Here is a 20,224-nt window from a genome sequence, read left to right as displayed (position 1 = left end):
TTTCAGCACGTTTTTCTGTTCAGTGTTTGTTCTAGATGATTAACCTCAGTAGTGCACGGACTAAATGTGGGTTTCAGCACGTTTTTTCTGTTTAGTGTTTGTGTTAGATGGTTAATCTCAGTAGTAAGCGGACTAAATGTAGGTTTCAGCACGTTTTTCTGTTCAGTGTCTTGTTCTAGGTTATTAACCTCAGTAGTACGCGGACTAAATGTGGGTTTCAGCACGTTTTTCTGTTCAGTGTTTGTTCTAGAAGATTAACCTCAGTAGTGCACGGACTAAATGTGGGTTTCAGCACGTTTTTTCTGTTCAGCGTTTGTTCTAGATTATTAACCTCAGAAGTACACGGACTAAATGTGGGTTTCAGCACGTTTTTCTGTTCAGTGTTCTAGAAGATTAACCTCAGTAGTGCACGGACTAAATGTGGGTTTCAGCACGTTTTTCTGTTCAGTGTTTGTTCTAGATGATTAACCTCAGTAGTGCACGGACTAAATGTGGGTTTCAGCACGTTTTTTCTGTTTAGTGTTTGTTCTAGATTATTAGCCTCAGTAGTACACGGACTAAATGTGGGTTTCAGCACGTTTTTCTGTTCAGTGTTTGTTTTAGATGATTAACCTCAAGGAATACACATACTAAATATGGGTTTCAGCACGTTTTTCTGTTCAATGTTTGTTCTAGATGGTTAACCTCAGTAGTACGCGGACTAAATGTGTGTTTCAGCACGTTTTTCTATTCAGTGTTTGTTCTAAATGATTAACCTCAGTAGTGCACGGACTAAATGTGGGTTTAAGCACGTTTTGCTGTTCAATGTTTGTTCTAGTTGACTAACATCAGTAATACATGGTGTACAAAGGTCATTCTGATAAAGAAACTTAAATTGTATCATTTAAAAAAAGCATGGCATTTCAAAATTTCTATGTATCTCTAAGTTAGAGAAAACTATCAACGCACATAACTTGATAATAAAATATAATAGATTGGGAAATATAAGAAACCAGCAAGTTAAATTTACTGACTCCCAGACCTGAACACGAATTTTTAAGAAATGAAATAGCAAGAATTAATTCTGTTATTCAACTAAACTTCAGTAATTACGAATGTAGTGTTTGAACGTAAGTATAGAAAAGTGGTTAGTTCCACGCATGTTGGCTTTGAGTCTTTTTTCTTAAGTAATGGCTCTATAGTTTCTCACAGACCGCTTCGTTCCTGCATGTTGTGACTCTATAGTTCCTCACAGACCGCTTCGTTCCTGCATGTTGTGACTCTAGTTTCTCACAGATCGCTTCGTTCCTGCATGTTGTGACTCAATAGTTTCTCACAGACCGCTTCGTTCCTGCATGTTGTGACTCAATAGTTTCTCACAGACCGCTTCGTTCCTGCATGTTGTGTCTCTGTAATTCCACACAGGCTACTTTGCTCTTGCATGTTGTGGTTCTTATATTTCCTCACGAGCATCTTCGTTCTGGCATATTGTACTTGCAAGTATTGGCTCTATAATTCCTCGTAGGCCGCTTCGTTCCTGCATGTTGTGGCCCTATAGTTCCTCACAAGTCACTTCTTTCTCGTTGTACTTGCAAGTATTGGCCCTATAGTTCCTCACAGGCCTCTTATTTCTTGTAGTACGTACCACTTAATGACGTTTCAATATATTTACAGTGTGAGGTAAAGCAGACTACTGAATGTAGTTTATTTTTAGCGTCGCTTCTCTTATAATTTATAGAAAAGTTATCGTACATTCTCGTACATTTTCCGAGTTCTTTATATTTCATTCAGATAGTTGGATTCGTATACCATATGCTTTATTTTCAGCTTCAAATAACATTAAATTATCCAATACAACATTGTATAACTTTAGTTTTCAGTTAATATATTAAACTTTTATAGTGAAGTAACTTTTTTATACACGAACAAATTTTCACATTTGATTCAGAGTTGTTTGCAGAATTCTGTACAATCTATATATTTGTTCTGTTGACGAATATTGATTTGAAATATTCTAACCGAACATAGTTAATTCCCCCTCCCCGTTTAGAATGTAGAAATTGATGGCATTTCCAAAAACATTTTTTGTTGTTTGTTTACCTAAGTCTTTGCTTATGTTAGACTTTCACTAATACTGGCTGTTATACACGAATTACAAGTTTCTCAGAAAAATTCATGAAAAAAATTCAAAACAAATTATTAAGAGTGACGCTTTTCTTAGGAACTAATCTGATGAATGAAAGTCGATGGTCTCAGTTGAACTCTGACCTTTTATTCTAAACGAAGCCACATAGTTTGAAACCACTTTCTATGATTCAACAAAATCATACATTATATAAAAGAAAATCAATAACTACTTATGTTTGTAAAAATAAAGTGTTGGCAAAACACTAAATATAGCATTAATGAATGCAATATTAGCGAAACACAAAACCTAATTTTATTAAACTAATTCACTGTTAGTGGAACATTAAAAGATAATTTTTCTGGTTTTTATTGTCCAGTTGTTCGATCTTGTGGATAACATATATCAAGATAAGGTGCTTGGATTTTGACCAAAGTTGTATAACAAGTACTACATGCTAACCCACATTAACTTTTGAAGGCCATGGTTCAAAGGTCAGTGACCAAGTAAGGGCATAGGTGTTTCATAAACACAACTTCTACTTATTTTGCTTAAACTAGTCAAATGTTAGCGTACCAATGTAATAAGTAATCTTGCTCAACCGAATATGCACGAGGTCGGTCCACTATCGACCCCGTATTGAAAAATATGTGTATTACTATAATTCCTAACTTACTACGCGTATCTATACAACATGCGGCAAGTTATTTGTCATACGTACAAGTTCTTTTGCAAAACAAAAAATCAGAAGTGTTACAAAAGTACTTGTATTAATATATCTCCGTTAATTGCTGACATCAATCTTACTCAGACTCTGATAACTCAGAATGGAAAGTGATGTTCAAGAGAGGAATAAAAATACTTTTATCCATCGTACGGTTTGCATATTGCATTTGCCTAACCTTTAGAACTTCCAAAACGCACATATACAGTTTTTTTTTTAGTATTCGTGTATATCGTATCCGGTATTTACTTTCTTCCATCGCGAACTGTCGCTAAGTCCTCAGTGTAGGATAAAGTGTATAGTTTATAACTCTGACATCAAATAAATAATACCATGTTGAACAGCACTCTGTAAAAGGTGACATGCGCACTGTGCACATATGGTGAACTAATCTAGTGTTAACGGAACGTTAAAGGGTAATTTTCTTTGTTAACATTGATTTAACTCTTCAGTGAAAATTTTAATCAACTATTAGTACTAAAATTCATGATAAAATCACGTTGACTGCAGGTTTTTTTTTCACATTCCTCTTAATTTATCCATTGCGAATTCAAAATCAGAAGCGTGTAAAAATAGTTTCAAATATGTTTTATCCGCCAAATGTTACTGAAAATGTTAGGCCTAAAACCATAACTTTTAATTTATTATTGTTGTGAAAATATTAGTAAGGTGATAATTTTTAAGTCAAAATGATGAATCTTAATACAAAGTGATAAATCGGTTTGTTCAATTAATTGTATTAAAACTTTTCCAGAAGCAGACGTATATAATGCAACCCTTTAAACTATTAAACCCATGTTTAAGGGATGAACTACGTGTAAACAACGTCACTTAAACTTGTAACTTGGTAATACCTTCGAGTCTAGCAGTAAAAACATTTCTACAGGCTGAAATCAGCTGTATCTTTTATTTTGCATATACTAATTAAGTACCTAATGCCTTTCATTAATTTTGCTCAAACCATTGATTAATTATTTAGTAATAACTAAACATACATTTTCTACATATTGTTCATTTCAGACTAACTTGAATTAAAGTAGCCATTATATATCTCGTGTGCTTCTTTTAAATGTCAGTATTTATTACACCTTGTGTTAATGGTGCATTATTAATTGAAATCGTTCTGTTCTACTTCTGAGTAATACTGACAGTACTTTTCATGACTCACCAGTTGCAGAAACAAGCTGTGTATACCTTTTTTTCCCTCCCAAAACCACTTCTAAATAACTCATTGTATAATTATGTAGCATAATAATCATTCCTAGATTTTGATGTATAGTTCTTTACTCACCACTAATATCCTAAAATACACCTAAACTGTTTACTTTCCCCACTCTTCCAAGCAGCACTTATGAGCCATGAATTCAGTGAAACTAGTCTGTTTCAGAGGAAGTAGCAAATCAAAGAATAGATTAGGCCTCAACATATTATTTTCTTCAATAAAATTCATGTTTTGGTAAAGAGGAGAAATCACAACTAAATAATAACAGTTGTGTCAGTATTATATAAAGTTTTATTTAAGCTCTACTAACCATTGGTCAGCAAAGCAAATGATAATTAAGAAAATGTAAAATGTTAAAACACATTTTTGCACTACAATACATACTGTCAAGCAGAGATTATCAGTTATTGCTTTTCACTACAAAATATTTCAAAATAATTTAGCAAAAGGTAGTACTTGTATTTGTACTTCTTTCTCTACCACTTTCTCTTTGAACTAAAATCTCAGTTTATCACATGAGTCTCAATGAGCCAATAAGTTAAACTTGTTGATTTCATATTTTCTGGATTTTCCATGATCACACATATAGTTTTAGTTATTGGTTATTGTTAGAGAATGCAGTATTGTAAATAATTTATTTTGTGTATGTGTGTGTATTTATAACTTTTGTATAGTTTATTTCATTAATAATAACTAATACATATTTAACTCTAATTACTTTGATGAAAATATTACATTTAATATATATTTGTTACTGCAGTATTTGAAGGACTAGTAATAAAAGTAAAAAAATGTAATTAATAATCATAATAACATGATATCACCTAAATAATGGGCTTAGTGGAAATTTATAATTATTTTCCAATGATTTATTTTAACTGGTACCTTCACTGTTAACAATACTTTTGGCAACAACTTCAACAATATTTCACAAGTATTAGCCAGCATCGGAGATTAAAGTTAGGCGTAACTCCACACTTTGTTTAACAATGCATAATTAACAATTGATTAAAATCTAAAAGAAAATAAAAACCAAGTTTATAATCTTTATAATATCACTTATTCAAAATATCTCTACTAGGAAAAGTAATTTCTTACAAATTTTTGGTTATATATTACAAATACATCCATGCATTGCTATTTGTAGTTGTGCTGGCAGATATTTATGATAATAAAAATTCCAACTTTAATTTATATTTCAATTTTAGTTGTATTTATGTACTTCTTTATTTATCTATACACCTACCTTCCTGTCTATTGCAATGAATGACTGTTGTATACTCTCAGCTCATTCATCTATGTATTTACCTATTTGTCTATTACCAGTTTGTTTGTTTTTACATTTTATTATTATTATTATCTGCCTGTAAGTATTTCTGCCTATGTGACTACCAAAGTACATGGATTACTGTTTTATCTTTATAAACCACATTAGATAAATATTATCAACATACATACAAAATTACATACCACTCGCCTCTGGGGTTTATAGACAACAACCAAATGATAATTTGTTTTTTATGTCTTCAGTGAGAGGTTTTTCTAAGCCTAACATAATACATGGTGGCTGGTCTGTATACATATAACATGAATAATGATATCCCTTCAGACAATTTGTCAAAGATAGTCTCCAGGTGCCATGGTGACAGCTGCTTTCAACAAACTGTGGTTGCCAAGGTTACAATTTCCTTAGTTTCTTACATAAAAGAAGTTGATGAATTCGGTGTGAAAAGAAAACTATTTACCTGAAAAATCATTTTTTGCTTTCTTCAAACACTATTGATTTCAAAAAAGTAATATAAAAATGGGGAATTGATTGGTTTAGTCATATTCTTCTCTGCATAATAAATCAAAATATAGTTTATTTACTCATACGTAAACAGTTCCTGACCATTTGTTTTTTAAGCCCCATCAACTACTTTCAGACTCTTTTAGAAATTTTCTTAAATGTCAATGTACATCTTACACACCAATGAAGTGGTTGCCTCCATCAGATAAATAGTTTAAAAGATATGGCATTGAGTGAGTAAAAAATAACTTGAATTTAAAACAAACAAGTTAGGGTTAATGCCATGAACACATTTTCGATGTAACTATTTAATGTTCTATGTTTAAGATACTTCCATTTATTCCTAGTGTCAAATACATCTTATTTATCTTAAAAAATTAAAATGTTAAATAAGCATATTATCCATTTCATACTTTCCTAGTTATACTCGATATCTTAACCCTGAAATAAAATAGTAGCCTAACCCGTTATTTGCTTAATGTGACCTGATACTTGTTTATTATTTAATTACACACTAGAGAACTTTATCACCAGGTGAAGCACAAGTTCTTCTCCCTCAAAATTTGGAGTCTTGTCCCAACACATTTGTCAGTACACTGTCCCTACTGATCACACCAACCACTTTTACTTTACACTTAATTATTATGAATTATTGTATATAATTTTTTATCATAATAATTTTTCTTTTTAACACCAGGTACCAATAAAAATAAGGTAATTTTGGTATCACTTATAATTGCTATTTTACGTTTGGGGAGTTTATTAGCAGTCTTGGCACAGGCTCTCCTCCATTCATAACTCCTCAAGGTTTGTTTTAGTTAGTCCTATTCATTTACTATCTCAACATATCAGGTCGACAATAAAGAAACAGGAAAGAAACGTAGATGCACAGCCTAGCATGCTAACCATTAGACAATTATATATCAATCACATCAATTAAAATGTCTACTTTGAAGGTTTAATACAATCATCTTTGTTGTTGTATATTAATGTGATTATAATTTCCTTCAATTCTTTATTTTTAACTCTAACAGATATACAAAACATACAAAGTTGGAAATATAATAGATGTATTCCTCTATAGTTGCCCCTAATGACATAGTGGTATGTCTGCAGCCTTACAACTCTAGAAACCAGATTTTGATACTCGTGGTGGGCAGAGCACAGATAACCCATTGTGTAGCTTTGTGCTTAATTTCAACCAACCAATCCTCCATAGTTATGTCCATTTTCCAACACAAAATATTCAGACAGGAATCGCTACTAACAGAAAATTTTATAGTTCGGATCGCTGGTAGATTACGTTAAGTGCCTCCATAGTTATGTCCATTTTCCAACACAAAATATTCAGACAGGAATCGCTTTCATGCCAAAAAATTAAAAACATCTTGCCATAATTTTATAGAATACATTAACTATTCTGCCTGTCGCTATTACAATATGTAAAGTAATCCATCTCACCTTATTACACACACACATCCTTATATTCTAAAAAAAAGTGTGAATTAATATCCAGTATCGGAAAAGGTGATTTCAAATCCACAAGAGAACTAAAAACTATTAAACAGTAATATTTACTCTTATGTGAAAAAAATTATCTTTAAAATTTATTTCACACACCATTTTACATTACATTCTGTTTATAAATTCACACTTTCTTCACACATAACATGAGTGTGAACTTTTAATTTGTTTTAAAGTTGCACCTATAATTGCCTGAATCATCACCTTGTTAACAACAAAAGATGTTTTTGTTGGAATCACAAGTTTTTTTTCTTAGAGTGTATAAGAAATAAACCAATCTTAAGTGATGAGTCTGTAAGTTTTCTCCATCATTTATTCATCACTTTTTTCCCTACAAAACTTTAGTTTATTTCTTAGTCCCTAAAATTGTAAGTGTTATGTGTAGCATGGACAAACATATAATCTTTCAAAACCAGTATTACAGATCTCACTGTAGAGACATTGAAAGTTCATGACAAGAGCAACAAATTATACCATTTATATCTAAACAATTATCATACGTGATTTTTAATATTTTGGTATTTACAACATGATTGGACCCTGGAGACGTGGTGGTAAGTTTGCCAGCTTATAGCTTTAAGAAATTGGGATCTGATACCAGCAGTAGCCATAGTGCAACTAGCTCATTGTGTAGCTTTGTGCTTAAAAACAACCAAACTGAACTCCATTTTATGTGCCACATGGGCTAAACGATCAGGTTAGATACCTCCCCCTAAGGTTCAGGCATAATCATCCCTAAATTAGAGGTGCTCACCAGAGGAAAGGCATTATTCATCAGCATCTCTGCCTACTCTGCTACATTTTATTGAATAGCAGAATTGACTGTCATGATTATAATGCCCCTATAACTGAAAGTGCAGTGCATGTTCTGTGGGATATATCGAGACTCAAACCTCGGACCATCCATTAAGCAGCCCGACAAACTAACCATGAAGCCAAGCCCAACCCAGTTTCCTGTATATACTTTTACATTCAGTACTAACAGAAAATTTTATAGTTCGGATCGCTGGTAGATTACGTTAAGTACAAAGTAAAATTATTTAAAGATGATACTTCCAAGTTTTATTTTCGACTCATTGAGATATTGATTTTCTCAGCACTTGAACATTTTATTCAATGAAATCAGCTTCACATAGAATCATCATATTTTACCTTATTGTAAAAATAATATGAGTAAAGCTACAGAACAGATATTTATAGTGCTGTAGCTTATTCCAAAAAGTTGCATTTTTTTAGACGAGATATAGTGTGCAAGTTTCATTATTATTTATCATTCGTTCAATATAGAAAACTAAACAACTTTTATATTCATTTATATTTTATAGTTTCACCAAAAATTAATCAGTCTTTGTCATAAGAAACTTTGAAATTAGATGATAAAAAAATGTACAGAAAATCCTGATATTTCGATTAGAAATATAAAACTTTTATTTCACCAAACATTATTAAAAAGCCAAGTTTAATAACTTTCAAATGTTATACATATATTATGCAATGTTGGGTAAGGTAATGAGGGGATGACAGGTAACTTTTTCAAGGACAGTACTTTAGAACAAAAACTTATAAGTTCATAAATATCAAAATCTACAAAATATCTGATAAATCTAAGAATTTCATTGTTCATTTGCTTGAGATTTTGAAGACCATTTCATTGAATGGGAAAAATCATCAAATTATCATCAGTATATGACTATATGAAACCATTTCACTCCATACAGAGTACACTGATCAAACATCTTTCTATGAATGCTGTGTCAGACATTAATAAAGTAAAATGTTCTTGGAAGATGTACCAAACATCTTTGAAGAATAACTTGCTGTGCCTGACATCAATATAGTAAAAAGTGTTCTAGGAACATGTTTGAAGAATAACTTGCTGTACGATTGCTGTGCCTGACATCAATATAGTAAAAAGTGTTCTAGTGAGATGTATCAAACATGTTTGTTTTTGTTTATCTGTCTTTAAGCACAAAGCTACACTTACCGCTGAGCCACTGGAGGGCAACATCTTTGGAAGGTAACTTACTGTTTTAATGCTGTGCAAATCTGCGTCATCTGTTTAAACTTCCACTTCGCATTCTGTTATATGCAGTAAATGTTGCAACATAACCTAGAGTACTTGTTTGGCCATGAACCAAAGCTCTCCTAGAACGTTTTCCAGTCCAGTCAACTGGAAAATACACACACACAAAGAAGAAATGTATTAAGTGATCTCGAAGATGTTCTCCACTTGAAATTGTGTAGAGAACTCAGTACGTTTCGTATTTTCTAACTACACACCCTACTGTATATTCAGTAGAAGGTAGCTGATATTTGGCACAATCACCGGTGGCAGATGTTAACAAAATGAGTTATTTTATACAGGCCTTACATTTAAACATAATTTTCACGTTATTTTTTTATTAAACTAACGTAAGACACAACTCGTTTTTTTCTAATAACCATGCAAAAGACAAGTTGTAAATTGATTATAGCATAGTATATCTGAAGATAAAACAAACTTTTGGCATTTATGTCATCCTCGCTTTGCCTCTCTTCTTTCGCTACTCAGCTTAAAATCACCCCTTTCACAACATTTTTATATTAATTTTCTAACTTTTCACATGGTGTAAAACTAGCTATAGCCATACTAACATTGTTCTTTCGCTTGGCTTTATCAAACGACTATTGTACACGAAAATTTCTAGTATAAATACAATAACAGTTATGTTAAGATCTTGGTATAAGATCACACGAACATAAAGTGCTTGAAAAATAAATAAAACAAGCTAACACTAATTTACCATCTAGTAAGCACTACACGGTTTTAAATGAAACTTAACCCGCTATACATTTCATACACATCACAATTAAGCTATAAAAAAAAAGAAAATACTGAGTGGTGCTCCTCTAAGATAACATTCGCTTATATAATACCGTTATTTATTTTTCTATCTATCTATTAGTGTGTATGCCAAAATTTACAAACAGCCGAAGTGCTTTTAAATAATAAAATAAGATATAAACGGTTTTCAGTTTTATTTTCAATTTTGAATATTTAGTTTTTTAATGAAATTGGATATTTTTTCAACCAGAACAATTCTTTGTTTCAGTAGTTAATGAGATAGGACAAAGGTTGCAACAACTGAAGGAATGTCTGTGCAAAGTTTAAAGTCTGTGACTGTTTCAATTTTACATACTGTTTGTTTTTGTTAAAAGACGAGTGTTCGCTGCTGAAAGTACGTATGGTTCTTCCTTGAGTTACTCAACCTATAGACGAGTACTCTCTACTGATCGTACGTATGTTTGTCTCTTGAATTACTCAACCTATAGACGAGTGCACTCTACTGACCGTACGTATGTTTGTCTCTTGAGTTACTTGACCTATAGACGAGTGCACTCTACTGATCGTACGTATGTTTGTCTCTTGAGTTACTCAACCTATAGACGAGTACTCTCTACTGATCGTACGTATGTTTGTCTCTTGAGTTATTCACCCGTAGACGAGTACTCTCTACTGATCATACGTATGTTTGTCTCTTGAGTTATTCACCCGTAGACGAGTACTTTCTACTGACGTACGCATGGTTGTCTCTTGAATTACTCAACCTATAGACGAGTACTTTCTACTGACGTACGTATGTTTGTCTTTTGAGTTACTTGACCTATAGACGTACGCATGGTTGTCTCTTGAATTACTCAACCTATAGACGAGTACTTTCTACTGACGTACGTATGTTTGTCTCTTGAGTTACTTGACCTATAGACGAGTGCACTCTACTGACCGTACGCATGTTTGTCTCTTGAGTTACTCAACCTATAGACGAGTGCACTCTATTGACCGTACGTATGTTTATCTCTTGAGTTACTTGACCTAAAACGAGTGCACTCTATTGAACGTACGCATGTTTGTCTCTTGAGTTTCTCAACCTATAGACGAGTACTTTCTACTGACCGTACGTATGTTTATCTCTTGAATTATTCAACCATAGACGAGTGCTTTCTACTGACATACGTATGGTTGTCTCTTGAGTTACTCGACCTGTGGATGAGTTTTATCTACTGAACGTACGTGTGATTGTCTTGAATTGCCTGACCTTTACATGATTGCTTTCTAATTCTTATACGTATAGACTTGAATTTCTTTAAGATAAACAACCTCCATTAAATGTTTGTGTAACGGTCTCTCAGTTATTTTTACTATTATACTTTGTATGAATAGTTTTAGCAAAAGAAGAAAAACATAATTTTTTCGTATGCTAGATGTGAGTGAACTGCAGCTGACGAGTGACCCTATCATTAAATCAATATCCGTCTACTGTTAGCATGACAGTAACAAGCTCCAAATTACTCGTCATGTAATAATTACACTTGAAACGTTAAGAATAGCAGTCCTTCCCCGTCTCACACAATCTTGACTTGAATCTCCTTGATCCTCTACACGAGCCAGGTAATTGATTTCATAAAACTTCTGTACGCATCTGTATTCGTAATATCACATCTGGACTTTGCTGAAGTAATATGAAGAAGCTAGCTGAACGATGAAGGGGGTGTATGGTACCTATACGTGAACTAAGTTAAGAAATATTGCCTGGTTTCCCACACCTTCAACTCCATTGGTGTGGATTTTTTGGCTGTAATCTAACAAGATTTGTATTTCTCATTTATGGCAAAGCTGCTAATGCCATCTTCTGCTGTCTCTAATTTTGAACTTTTGATCAGAGGGAAGGCAGCTAGTAAGCAGCAGCACTCTACCGCCCTCCATCCTTGCTAAGAGAAAGACTGTCTCTCTTATAACGCACACACAGTTTAAAGAGGGAGGGGGGATTTTGTGGTGTTGCACGGATTTGAACCGGGCTCGCCATCTCCGAAATCTAGAGCTTTGCCACATGGCCAATCCGCGCCCTAGTATTTTGATTGTAATTGCATGTTAGTTTGTATACTTCCCCAATATGAACTATAACTGTTCGACGGTGAGATATTTGATCTTCAACTATGTGAATGTCTCTCTGTTTAGTGGGCTTGGCATGACCAGGTGGTTAGGACGCTCGACTCGCAATCTGCGGGTTCGAATCCCCGTCGCACCAAACATGCTCGCTCTTTCAGCCTTGGGGACTTTATAATATCACGGTCAATCCGTTGGTAAAAGAGTAGCTCAAGAGTTGGCGGTGGGTGGTAATGACTAGCTGCCTTCCCTCTAGTCTTACACTGCTAAATTAGGGACGGCTAACGCAGATAGCCCTCGTGTAGCTTTGCGCGAAATTAATAAGAAACCAACCCTGTTTAGTGAAAAAAAAAATGAACTGAACTAAATGGTACCAGTTTAACACACGTTTCTTTATTGGCATTTATCGTTAAAATCTCGTTTTGCTTTGAGGGCTAATATTCTTCTATAAGGTAAAACAGGATCATTTTCTCGGTTATTGAAGGAAGTTGTTAGTACTTTCACTGAAGCTGTGTTACTGAACCTAAATAATCAATAACGACTGCTATCGATCTGAGGACGATCGCCACGTTAACAGGCTTGTTTCAGCGAATTGATAGTTCGACTATTCAGCCACTGTTTCAAAGCGTTTATTTTCATGACGAAACATGAAGAATTGATTGGTCGCTTTCGGGGTGAACTAAACACGTAGAAATGTCACAACTTACCACCATCCTTTCGGTACCCCAAAAGTAATCTTGAGGGATTATAACGCTAAATATTTGAGTTCGATCCCTGCTTCGATAAACCACCGATTGTACTTAACAATAAAGAAGTATCACAAGTAGAAGACTGTTACATAGTTTAAACAGAGTCTGAAACAACTGGATAGAAGAATCGTTCCAAGCAGAAGGGGATTTTCTAATTCTTTGAATCGTAAATAAACATACACTTAAAATTCTAATAAGTCACTCCTTTGCAAATTATTTCCGCTATTTTGTGCACGAACAGACAACCTACTGGGCGTTGTCTAAATCGAGTTATCGATGAACTCCATCAACTTTTGAAACATTTTTTCTAAACTATTTATGCACCAAATTACTCGTAGTTCCATGACTTAACTGATTACAGGATAATCACACAAAACAAAAATACCATCAATATTATAATTAATTACCAATCACTGCTGAAGTTTCTTACGTATTTTAGATACAAAATAACTGATTTCATCCATTTTTATATATTTTTTTTACATTTGTTGACCAGTTCTCTACACTGGGTACGTAACGGGGGAGGGGGGACATAAAATTACTCAATATGATGTAATATGTAGGCCCCATAGTGAACGGTGTTAAAGAAACAAATCAGTAACCTAAGGGGTTGAGGATTATCGAAGTTTGACATGTACAACATCCTGTACATGAATGATGTTGGTTTTGGATTCTGGATGAAGCGCATTTCATTTCCTAAGAATATGCAATATAGATTTTTAATATATTTGAAATTATTACTTGAGCATTATTGTTATTATTATTTTTTTTATTGTGGTGAATAATCGCAAATATTTCGTTGAAAATGGGTCTTTGATTATCATCTTCGTACTTTACGTGTAAATGGTACGTCAGACAACTCTATTACAACAGTAGTGTAGGCAACTTGGAAAATTAACTTCCTTCCGGTGTTCAACGTTTACACAGACTCGTATAGTATGGTTCATATATCACGAGCTGTTAACGGAAGTTCAATTCTCCTATATGGAATTGTTTGAATTAAGTACTCTCTAACCAGAAACCCTGGTTTCAGTCTGGCAGAACTTAATAAGCTGATATTATATATCTTAAACATTAAACATATCCAACGATTAATATATCACAATGCCATCAGACAAATTGTTTAATGTTTTTCACTATAGGCACAAGGTGGAGCACGATATTAATGACTGTAATGTTATTTTATGATTAGTTTTTGTAAGCAAATTGTTTGCCTATTGCCAATAACCTTTATCATGTTATTATACAGTAATTAATTCAAAACTTGGCTTCTCCTCGTATTCTCTGTAACTGCTTTTACGAGGTCCTCCATCTGACTGAATCACAGAAGTGATCAATCATTAGTTAGGTTTTGTATCATAAAATTAATACATTCATATCTCTAAATACATATTGCGTGCCTGCTTATTATATAATTGTAAAATGTGTAGATTTTAAGCCTATTTATCTGAGAGGTAAATTAATGAAAAGTTGTATCCTTCTCAAATATGATGCAGCGTAAAAAGTGCGGCATTCCTTTCCTCGTCAATTTGATGCGAGTAAACGAACGTCATTCCCAGAATGGAAATTGGAATCCACTTGTATGCATCAGTGACAAATTCATCAATGACTAAGTCACAGAGGGAGCACAATGCAACCATGAGAAATGCAACAAACCAACACTATGTAACACCCTGCAATTTTGATGTGGATTGACCAGAATTTCTACAAGACAAAGGATTCTTAGTCGACCAAGCGTTACTCAGAACAATCATTACAATATCTCATTCTATATATCAGCAGTTGAGAGAAAGATCAGAAAAACAGTAATGCAGATTGAAATAGGTCAATTCATGGTTCAATGGGGAGGGGGTAAAGATGCAGAGGAGATATGGCCATTGAAAATTAATATTGGGAGCAGTATGTGGAGGGAAAGGTTAGGACAACCGAAATCATGGAATTCATATAAACGCTAAGACCGATACTGATCATAGCAACAGATGAGTCAGTCAGGAAATACGTGTTTGAATGGTCAGCGGCCAAAACTGGGTGATGCATTTCATTCAGAGCAGAATGAGAAGCATACACGGATGTACTTTTTTTGTTTACCATCAACACTGAAGATCATGACAGAACCATACTCCTGACAAGTTCCATGAACCTCATCAGAAGACTGGGGACAAGTTTTGTCCAAAGAATAGGGGCAAAAACCTCTGAGAGACTTCAAGGCTCATCTTATAACGACTTATATTCCAGGCCACAGTGGCATATCTTTCAACAAGAAGGAGGACCGTATAGCTGGAAAGATTTCTGGTAATGTCGTCAGTGAAATAGCATGTAGATTGAGGAAATAGGAAAAGATGGATCAGAGGCCACACTGGTCAACTGGAAGACTAATGGAAAAATAATGGAAGTGAAACCAGTGCGAAAATATGTGTAAAGGACAGGTACTTCTTAAATCAAATTGAATTGGATATTATTGCTAGAAGAACCTTGTGAATATTATTGAAGGGAGGAGAGCCTGTGTCAAACTCGTAAAGTGTATAACAGCAGTAGAATTAATAGTAATAAAATTGTATTAAATTATGTACCTGTCGTTTGGAATTAAGATAATTTTCACATAATTTTTGCTTTGCTAATATTAATTAAAGGTGGTTGCTGCCTGCCAGTTGCTTCTTCTATGATCAGTGATTTAGAACTAGGGACGGCACGATGCTACCTATATGAACACTGACAAACGTGCTGTTACGAACCTCTACATTTGTAAGGGGAGGAGCATGTGCTTTAGCTAGTACTAAATTCCCATAGCATGTAAATAAATAAATAAGGCCATTTCTATTCATTTTAAGCGTTCTAAAGTACATGATATGATAAATACGGAATTTTCATTAATTACGCCAAAATGAAAGCTAACATATTATTATTTGTTTATATAAAGGATACCAGTTCTTGGTTGTAATTATCAACAACGTAAAAACATGTATCTCGGGTAACATAAAAATTACTCCGCCTCCATCCCACTCCCACTTCGGTGGCTCTGCGGTAAACTTGAAAGATTATAACACTGAAATTTGAGGATCGATCTTATTAGTGGGTCGTATAGATAACCCACTGTGAAACTTTGTTTTTAACAATAAACAAACAGATATAAAACTATGCAGAATAGTGATAAGTGGAAATGAATCTCTCATCAAAACGACAAACATACATATAGCAATCTTTATAAATTACAAGCAAAAGTACCCGCCCCCTGTAACAGAAAAATTTTAGTTAATCTATCAATTTAAATTATTTCATCGACTTTGAAAAGGTTAATTGTGTTGCACTATTGGTTTCACTCAGAACCAAAGCTCTGAGCTACTTATACCGCCCACCGCGAAAAGTAATTGTTGTGCATTTCAGTCATGCTAAGAGCCGCTCAACAATAACATACGGTAAATCTACATTTTTATTATTTAGGTTACGTCACGTTTTGAAATGTGAATGATAGTGTGATTAATTCCTAACAATTTGGTGTAAAATATCCTGCTTGCGAACTAAAATTTGGCATCAACATTATTCATGCCTGTTCTCCCGTCATTTCAAAAATTAATGTTGAGCTTTGCCTGCGTGCGCAGCTTTTCAAACGGGAGACAGACGAACGATCGGATAGACACCACGGTTCGCAATATATATAAGATCAGTTTCTTATCCTCATTGAAATCGAACATACAGTGATTTCCTGACAACCATCAGTCTTTCCCCTAATGCTGAAATAACGCATTAATTTCGATTTTATCGCCAAGTTGTTTATTTTCCTGCAGCTTATGAATTCTTTGTTTTGATAAAAGTTACTAAAGCGACACCTATACATATATATTCCTTGTAATATTATACTGATGCTTGATTCAAGTTTCTGTTATCGAGAACCACAGTGGTGGTTCATAATAGAGATCGCCTATTTGTTTTTCTTTATTATTTAATATTGTCCGTTATTGTAATAAAACGTGGGCAGTATTACTAAACGCATCATTGCGCGTTGTAGGGTAGTTTTTAAGTTTATTTGACTACTTAGTAATGTTATCAATTTACGTTAGACTTTAAACTTCGAAAGGGGGTGGTAGATACGTTATCAAGGACAGAATATTTAGAGAACTTACACGACGATTACAATATATATAGTGAGTTGTAAGATTTTATTTAAATGTTATGTTAGCAAATTAAGACATTAAATCGTATATAAAAATCTGATTTGTCATTAACCACGGTTGTGGTTCATATTGGATCGACTATTTGTTCTTCTTTATTATTATTATTATTGAATATTGTTTCACCAGCCTACAGCAAATATGGCTGTAAGTATTGTAATAAAACCTGGGCAGTATTACTAAACACATCATTGCGCATTGTGTAAGGTAGTTTTTACGATTAATTGATTACCCAGCAAATAACAGCGGTTGTATAATTATTCACATCCAATCGTTTTTATGTAGTCTGTGGTTTATATACAAATACACCACCACGTAGATGGACAGACGGACATACAGATAAGACATTTTTAAACGTTAATATATAAATTTTGTGATTTTTATATAAATACGCCTTTGGTAGCCATTTATTTTATAATGCATTGTAGACAGTTTGCAGTTATTTTAGTTTTTCAAGTAATTGGAATATGGTGTGTACAAAAACGATTAACATAATAATTTATTATGAATAGCGTGTCTTTCAACCTACATAAAACCTGAAGTAAATTTCTAAACGACTTCGCTACTGTTCATAAATGTGAAGGGCGTGATAATATGGACTGTTCAGTGTTGAACCAGTAAGCGGAAGAAGGGAAAAAAACTCGTCTTGATGACGTCACGATTTTTCCAAGACTGCCAAAGTCATTTGATATATCATAAGAAACTCCGGGAAATCCCAATACCTTTAGTGAAAATATAGTAGGCTTAATCTACCCCTCCTTTTCTAATAACATCCAAATCTTGTATTGTTGTCTATGCACGTAAATGTTATAACTTATGGAGTTATCGGCTGCCAAGATGCGTATGGCAAATGTGTAATTTACAGGTTCGCTATTGTTTAAGATGCTGAATAATTAGGTCTAAGACGTTTTAATCTGTCTTGTTCGTAAGCGGTGAAACTATGTGTTTCACTTAGATTGTCCAGAATGTCCACTTTAAAATTTCCTGGCTGAATTCTTCTGTCGTTGATATTGTAAAAAACAGGCTAACATGAAAACAAACTTTAAAAGCGTAAAGTTCTCCTGCTCATGGGTAGAGGTCGCTCAAAAACTTGTCTTTCAATAGATTTGCAATATAATGTTTTTATAACTTTGATTCTATGACAAGTTATAGCTTTTACAGTAAGGAAGATTATTTTTTATCACGTACGACGTTTCGATCACTGGTGCGATCATTCTCAAGTACACAAGTTTCACTTTATAAATCTATAAACTCGAAAGTTAAAACTTCTAGATTGATGAGTTAATTTTTTTTTCATGAGCAGCAAAAATTAGAGAAAATATAAAAATATGGTAAATTACCATAAATTTGTAAAAAGTAAAAAAATCAGAAAATTTCCAGATTTACTTTAGTCATTTGTTTCACTCGCTATACGACCGAAATGCTTAGAATGCCCATCGGATGGTGTTTCCAGGTTGTAGACATTTCTATCGTTCACAATGTTCGTTTTATTATTGAAAAAACTGTCAGTTTAATCAATATTACTTAACGTGAAACAATGAATGTATTTCACCTATATACATCTGTAGTGGTATACTGGATATTATAAGATGTCGAAATAAACAGTTTCCTCTGCTTTTAATAAGAACTGGAATTATAAGAAATTACGAACTATAATTTACAATATTTTGTATAAAATGTTTAAACAAACTCGAGAAATATATATTTTTTAGAGCTTTGCAATAATTTATTGAACATTATATATATATATCCATCAATACAATTTGTAATATACAAAATACATATGCTAATTATATTTCCACCAGATGGAGCGTATACTCGAGAAAATGCAAGATGAGCAGATTGGAGTTCCTGTAAAAACTGTGAAGAGTTTTATGACCAAGATTCCTAGTGTTTTCACAGGTATAATAACTGTTTATATTCACTGTAATAACATTTCTCTGTAAAAGAGGAGATAGATAATGAAATGTATAACAGTTAGTTGTTAAAAAGTACATATTTGTTAGTGCTCAATACAAACTTAGGACCCCCCACCAGTGGCACAGCGGTATGTCTGCGGACTTACAACACTAGCAACCGGGTTTCGATACCCGTGGTGGGCAGAGCACAGATAGCCCATTGTGTAGCTTTGTGCTTAACTTCAAACAAACAAAGTTAGCTGCGTCAAAATGTGTGTATTATCCTTCTGAGACATGTTTAAACTTTTAATGAGGGATTTTCTTACATAGCTTACACTTGTTCGTTCACGTAGTATAAATAACGAAACATCTGTGATAAAGTTTAACATCTAAAGAAAAGGGAGCATAAAATAATTTTAACTCTTTTAATTATTTGTTTATTTATATTTAAATAAAACGGCCAGGCCAAGCACAAAATAAGTAGATAAATAAAAGACCTTACGTTACACAAAGAGATCAGGCAATTAAACCAGGATCAAAACATTAAAGCTAATTTTACAGATCGTACTTTGTTATTTGTATCAGTTAATAACGATGTGAGTAATTATAATATAATTATTTATATACAACATAAAAATTATTATAAATATTTATACTTGTTAACTTTTAAGACCGCATTCGGCTTTGAAGGATAGATTTTTCAACCACAGTCCAGCATACTACATGAACATTCAAGAATACAAAGTATAGTTAGCGTCTTAATTGATGTATTAGAACTGTCAAGTTTTACAATGTGTACGAACTATTCGTTACATTTTCCACAGAATTTAGTGTTTTTTTTTTGGTTTGTATTTGAGAAAGGTTTCATCTGTCCTCTGTTCCTTGTATTGTTTGTCATCTGTCCTCTGTTTCTTGTATTGTTTGTCATCTTTCCTCCGTTCCTTGAATTGTTTGTCATCTTTCCTCTGTTTCTTGTATTGTTTGTCATCTTTCCTCTGTTTCTTGTATTGTTTGTGATCTGTCCTCTGTTTCTTGTATTGTTTGTGATCTGTCCTCTGTTTCTTGTATTGTTGTGAACTGTCCTCTGTTCCTTGTATTGTTTGTCATCTGTCCTCTGTTTCTTG

General features: G+C 33.5%; 1 protein-coding gene across 2 annotated transcripts in view; it reads left to right on the top strand.

The window, feature by feature from the left end:
- The window catches only part of LOC106464164 (regulator of G-protein signaling 7-like), a 69,455-nt gene that overhangs the window by 3,600 nt on the left and 45,631 nt on the right, over positions 1-20,224 (top strand). For both annotated transcript variants that reach the window (XM_022391853.1, XM_022391852.1), the window contains exon 2: positions 19,008-19,104. In XM_022391853.1, coding sequence (XP_022247561.1) covers positions 19,008-19,104 — 97 coding nt within the window. The remainder of the gene's footprint in view (positions 1-19,007; positions 19,105-20,224) is intronic.

This window comes from Limulus polyphemus, unplaced genomic scaffold (genome assembly GCF_000517525.1).
Source record: "Limulus polyphemus unplaced genomic scaffold, Limulus_polyphemus-2.1.2 Scaffold1574, whole genome shotgun sequence".
Lineage (NCBI taxonomy): Eukaryota > Metazoa > Arthropoda > Merostomata > Xiphosura > Limulidae > Limulus > Limulus polyphemus.
This window is presented reverse-complemented; position numbering and strand designations above follow the sequence as displayed.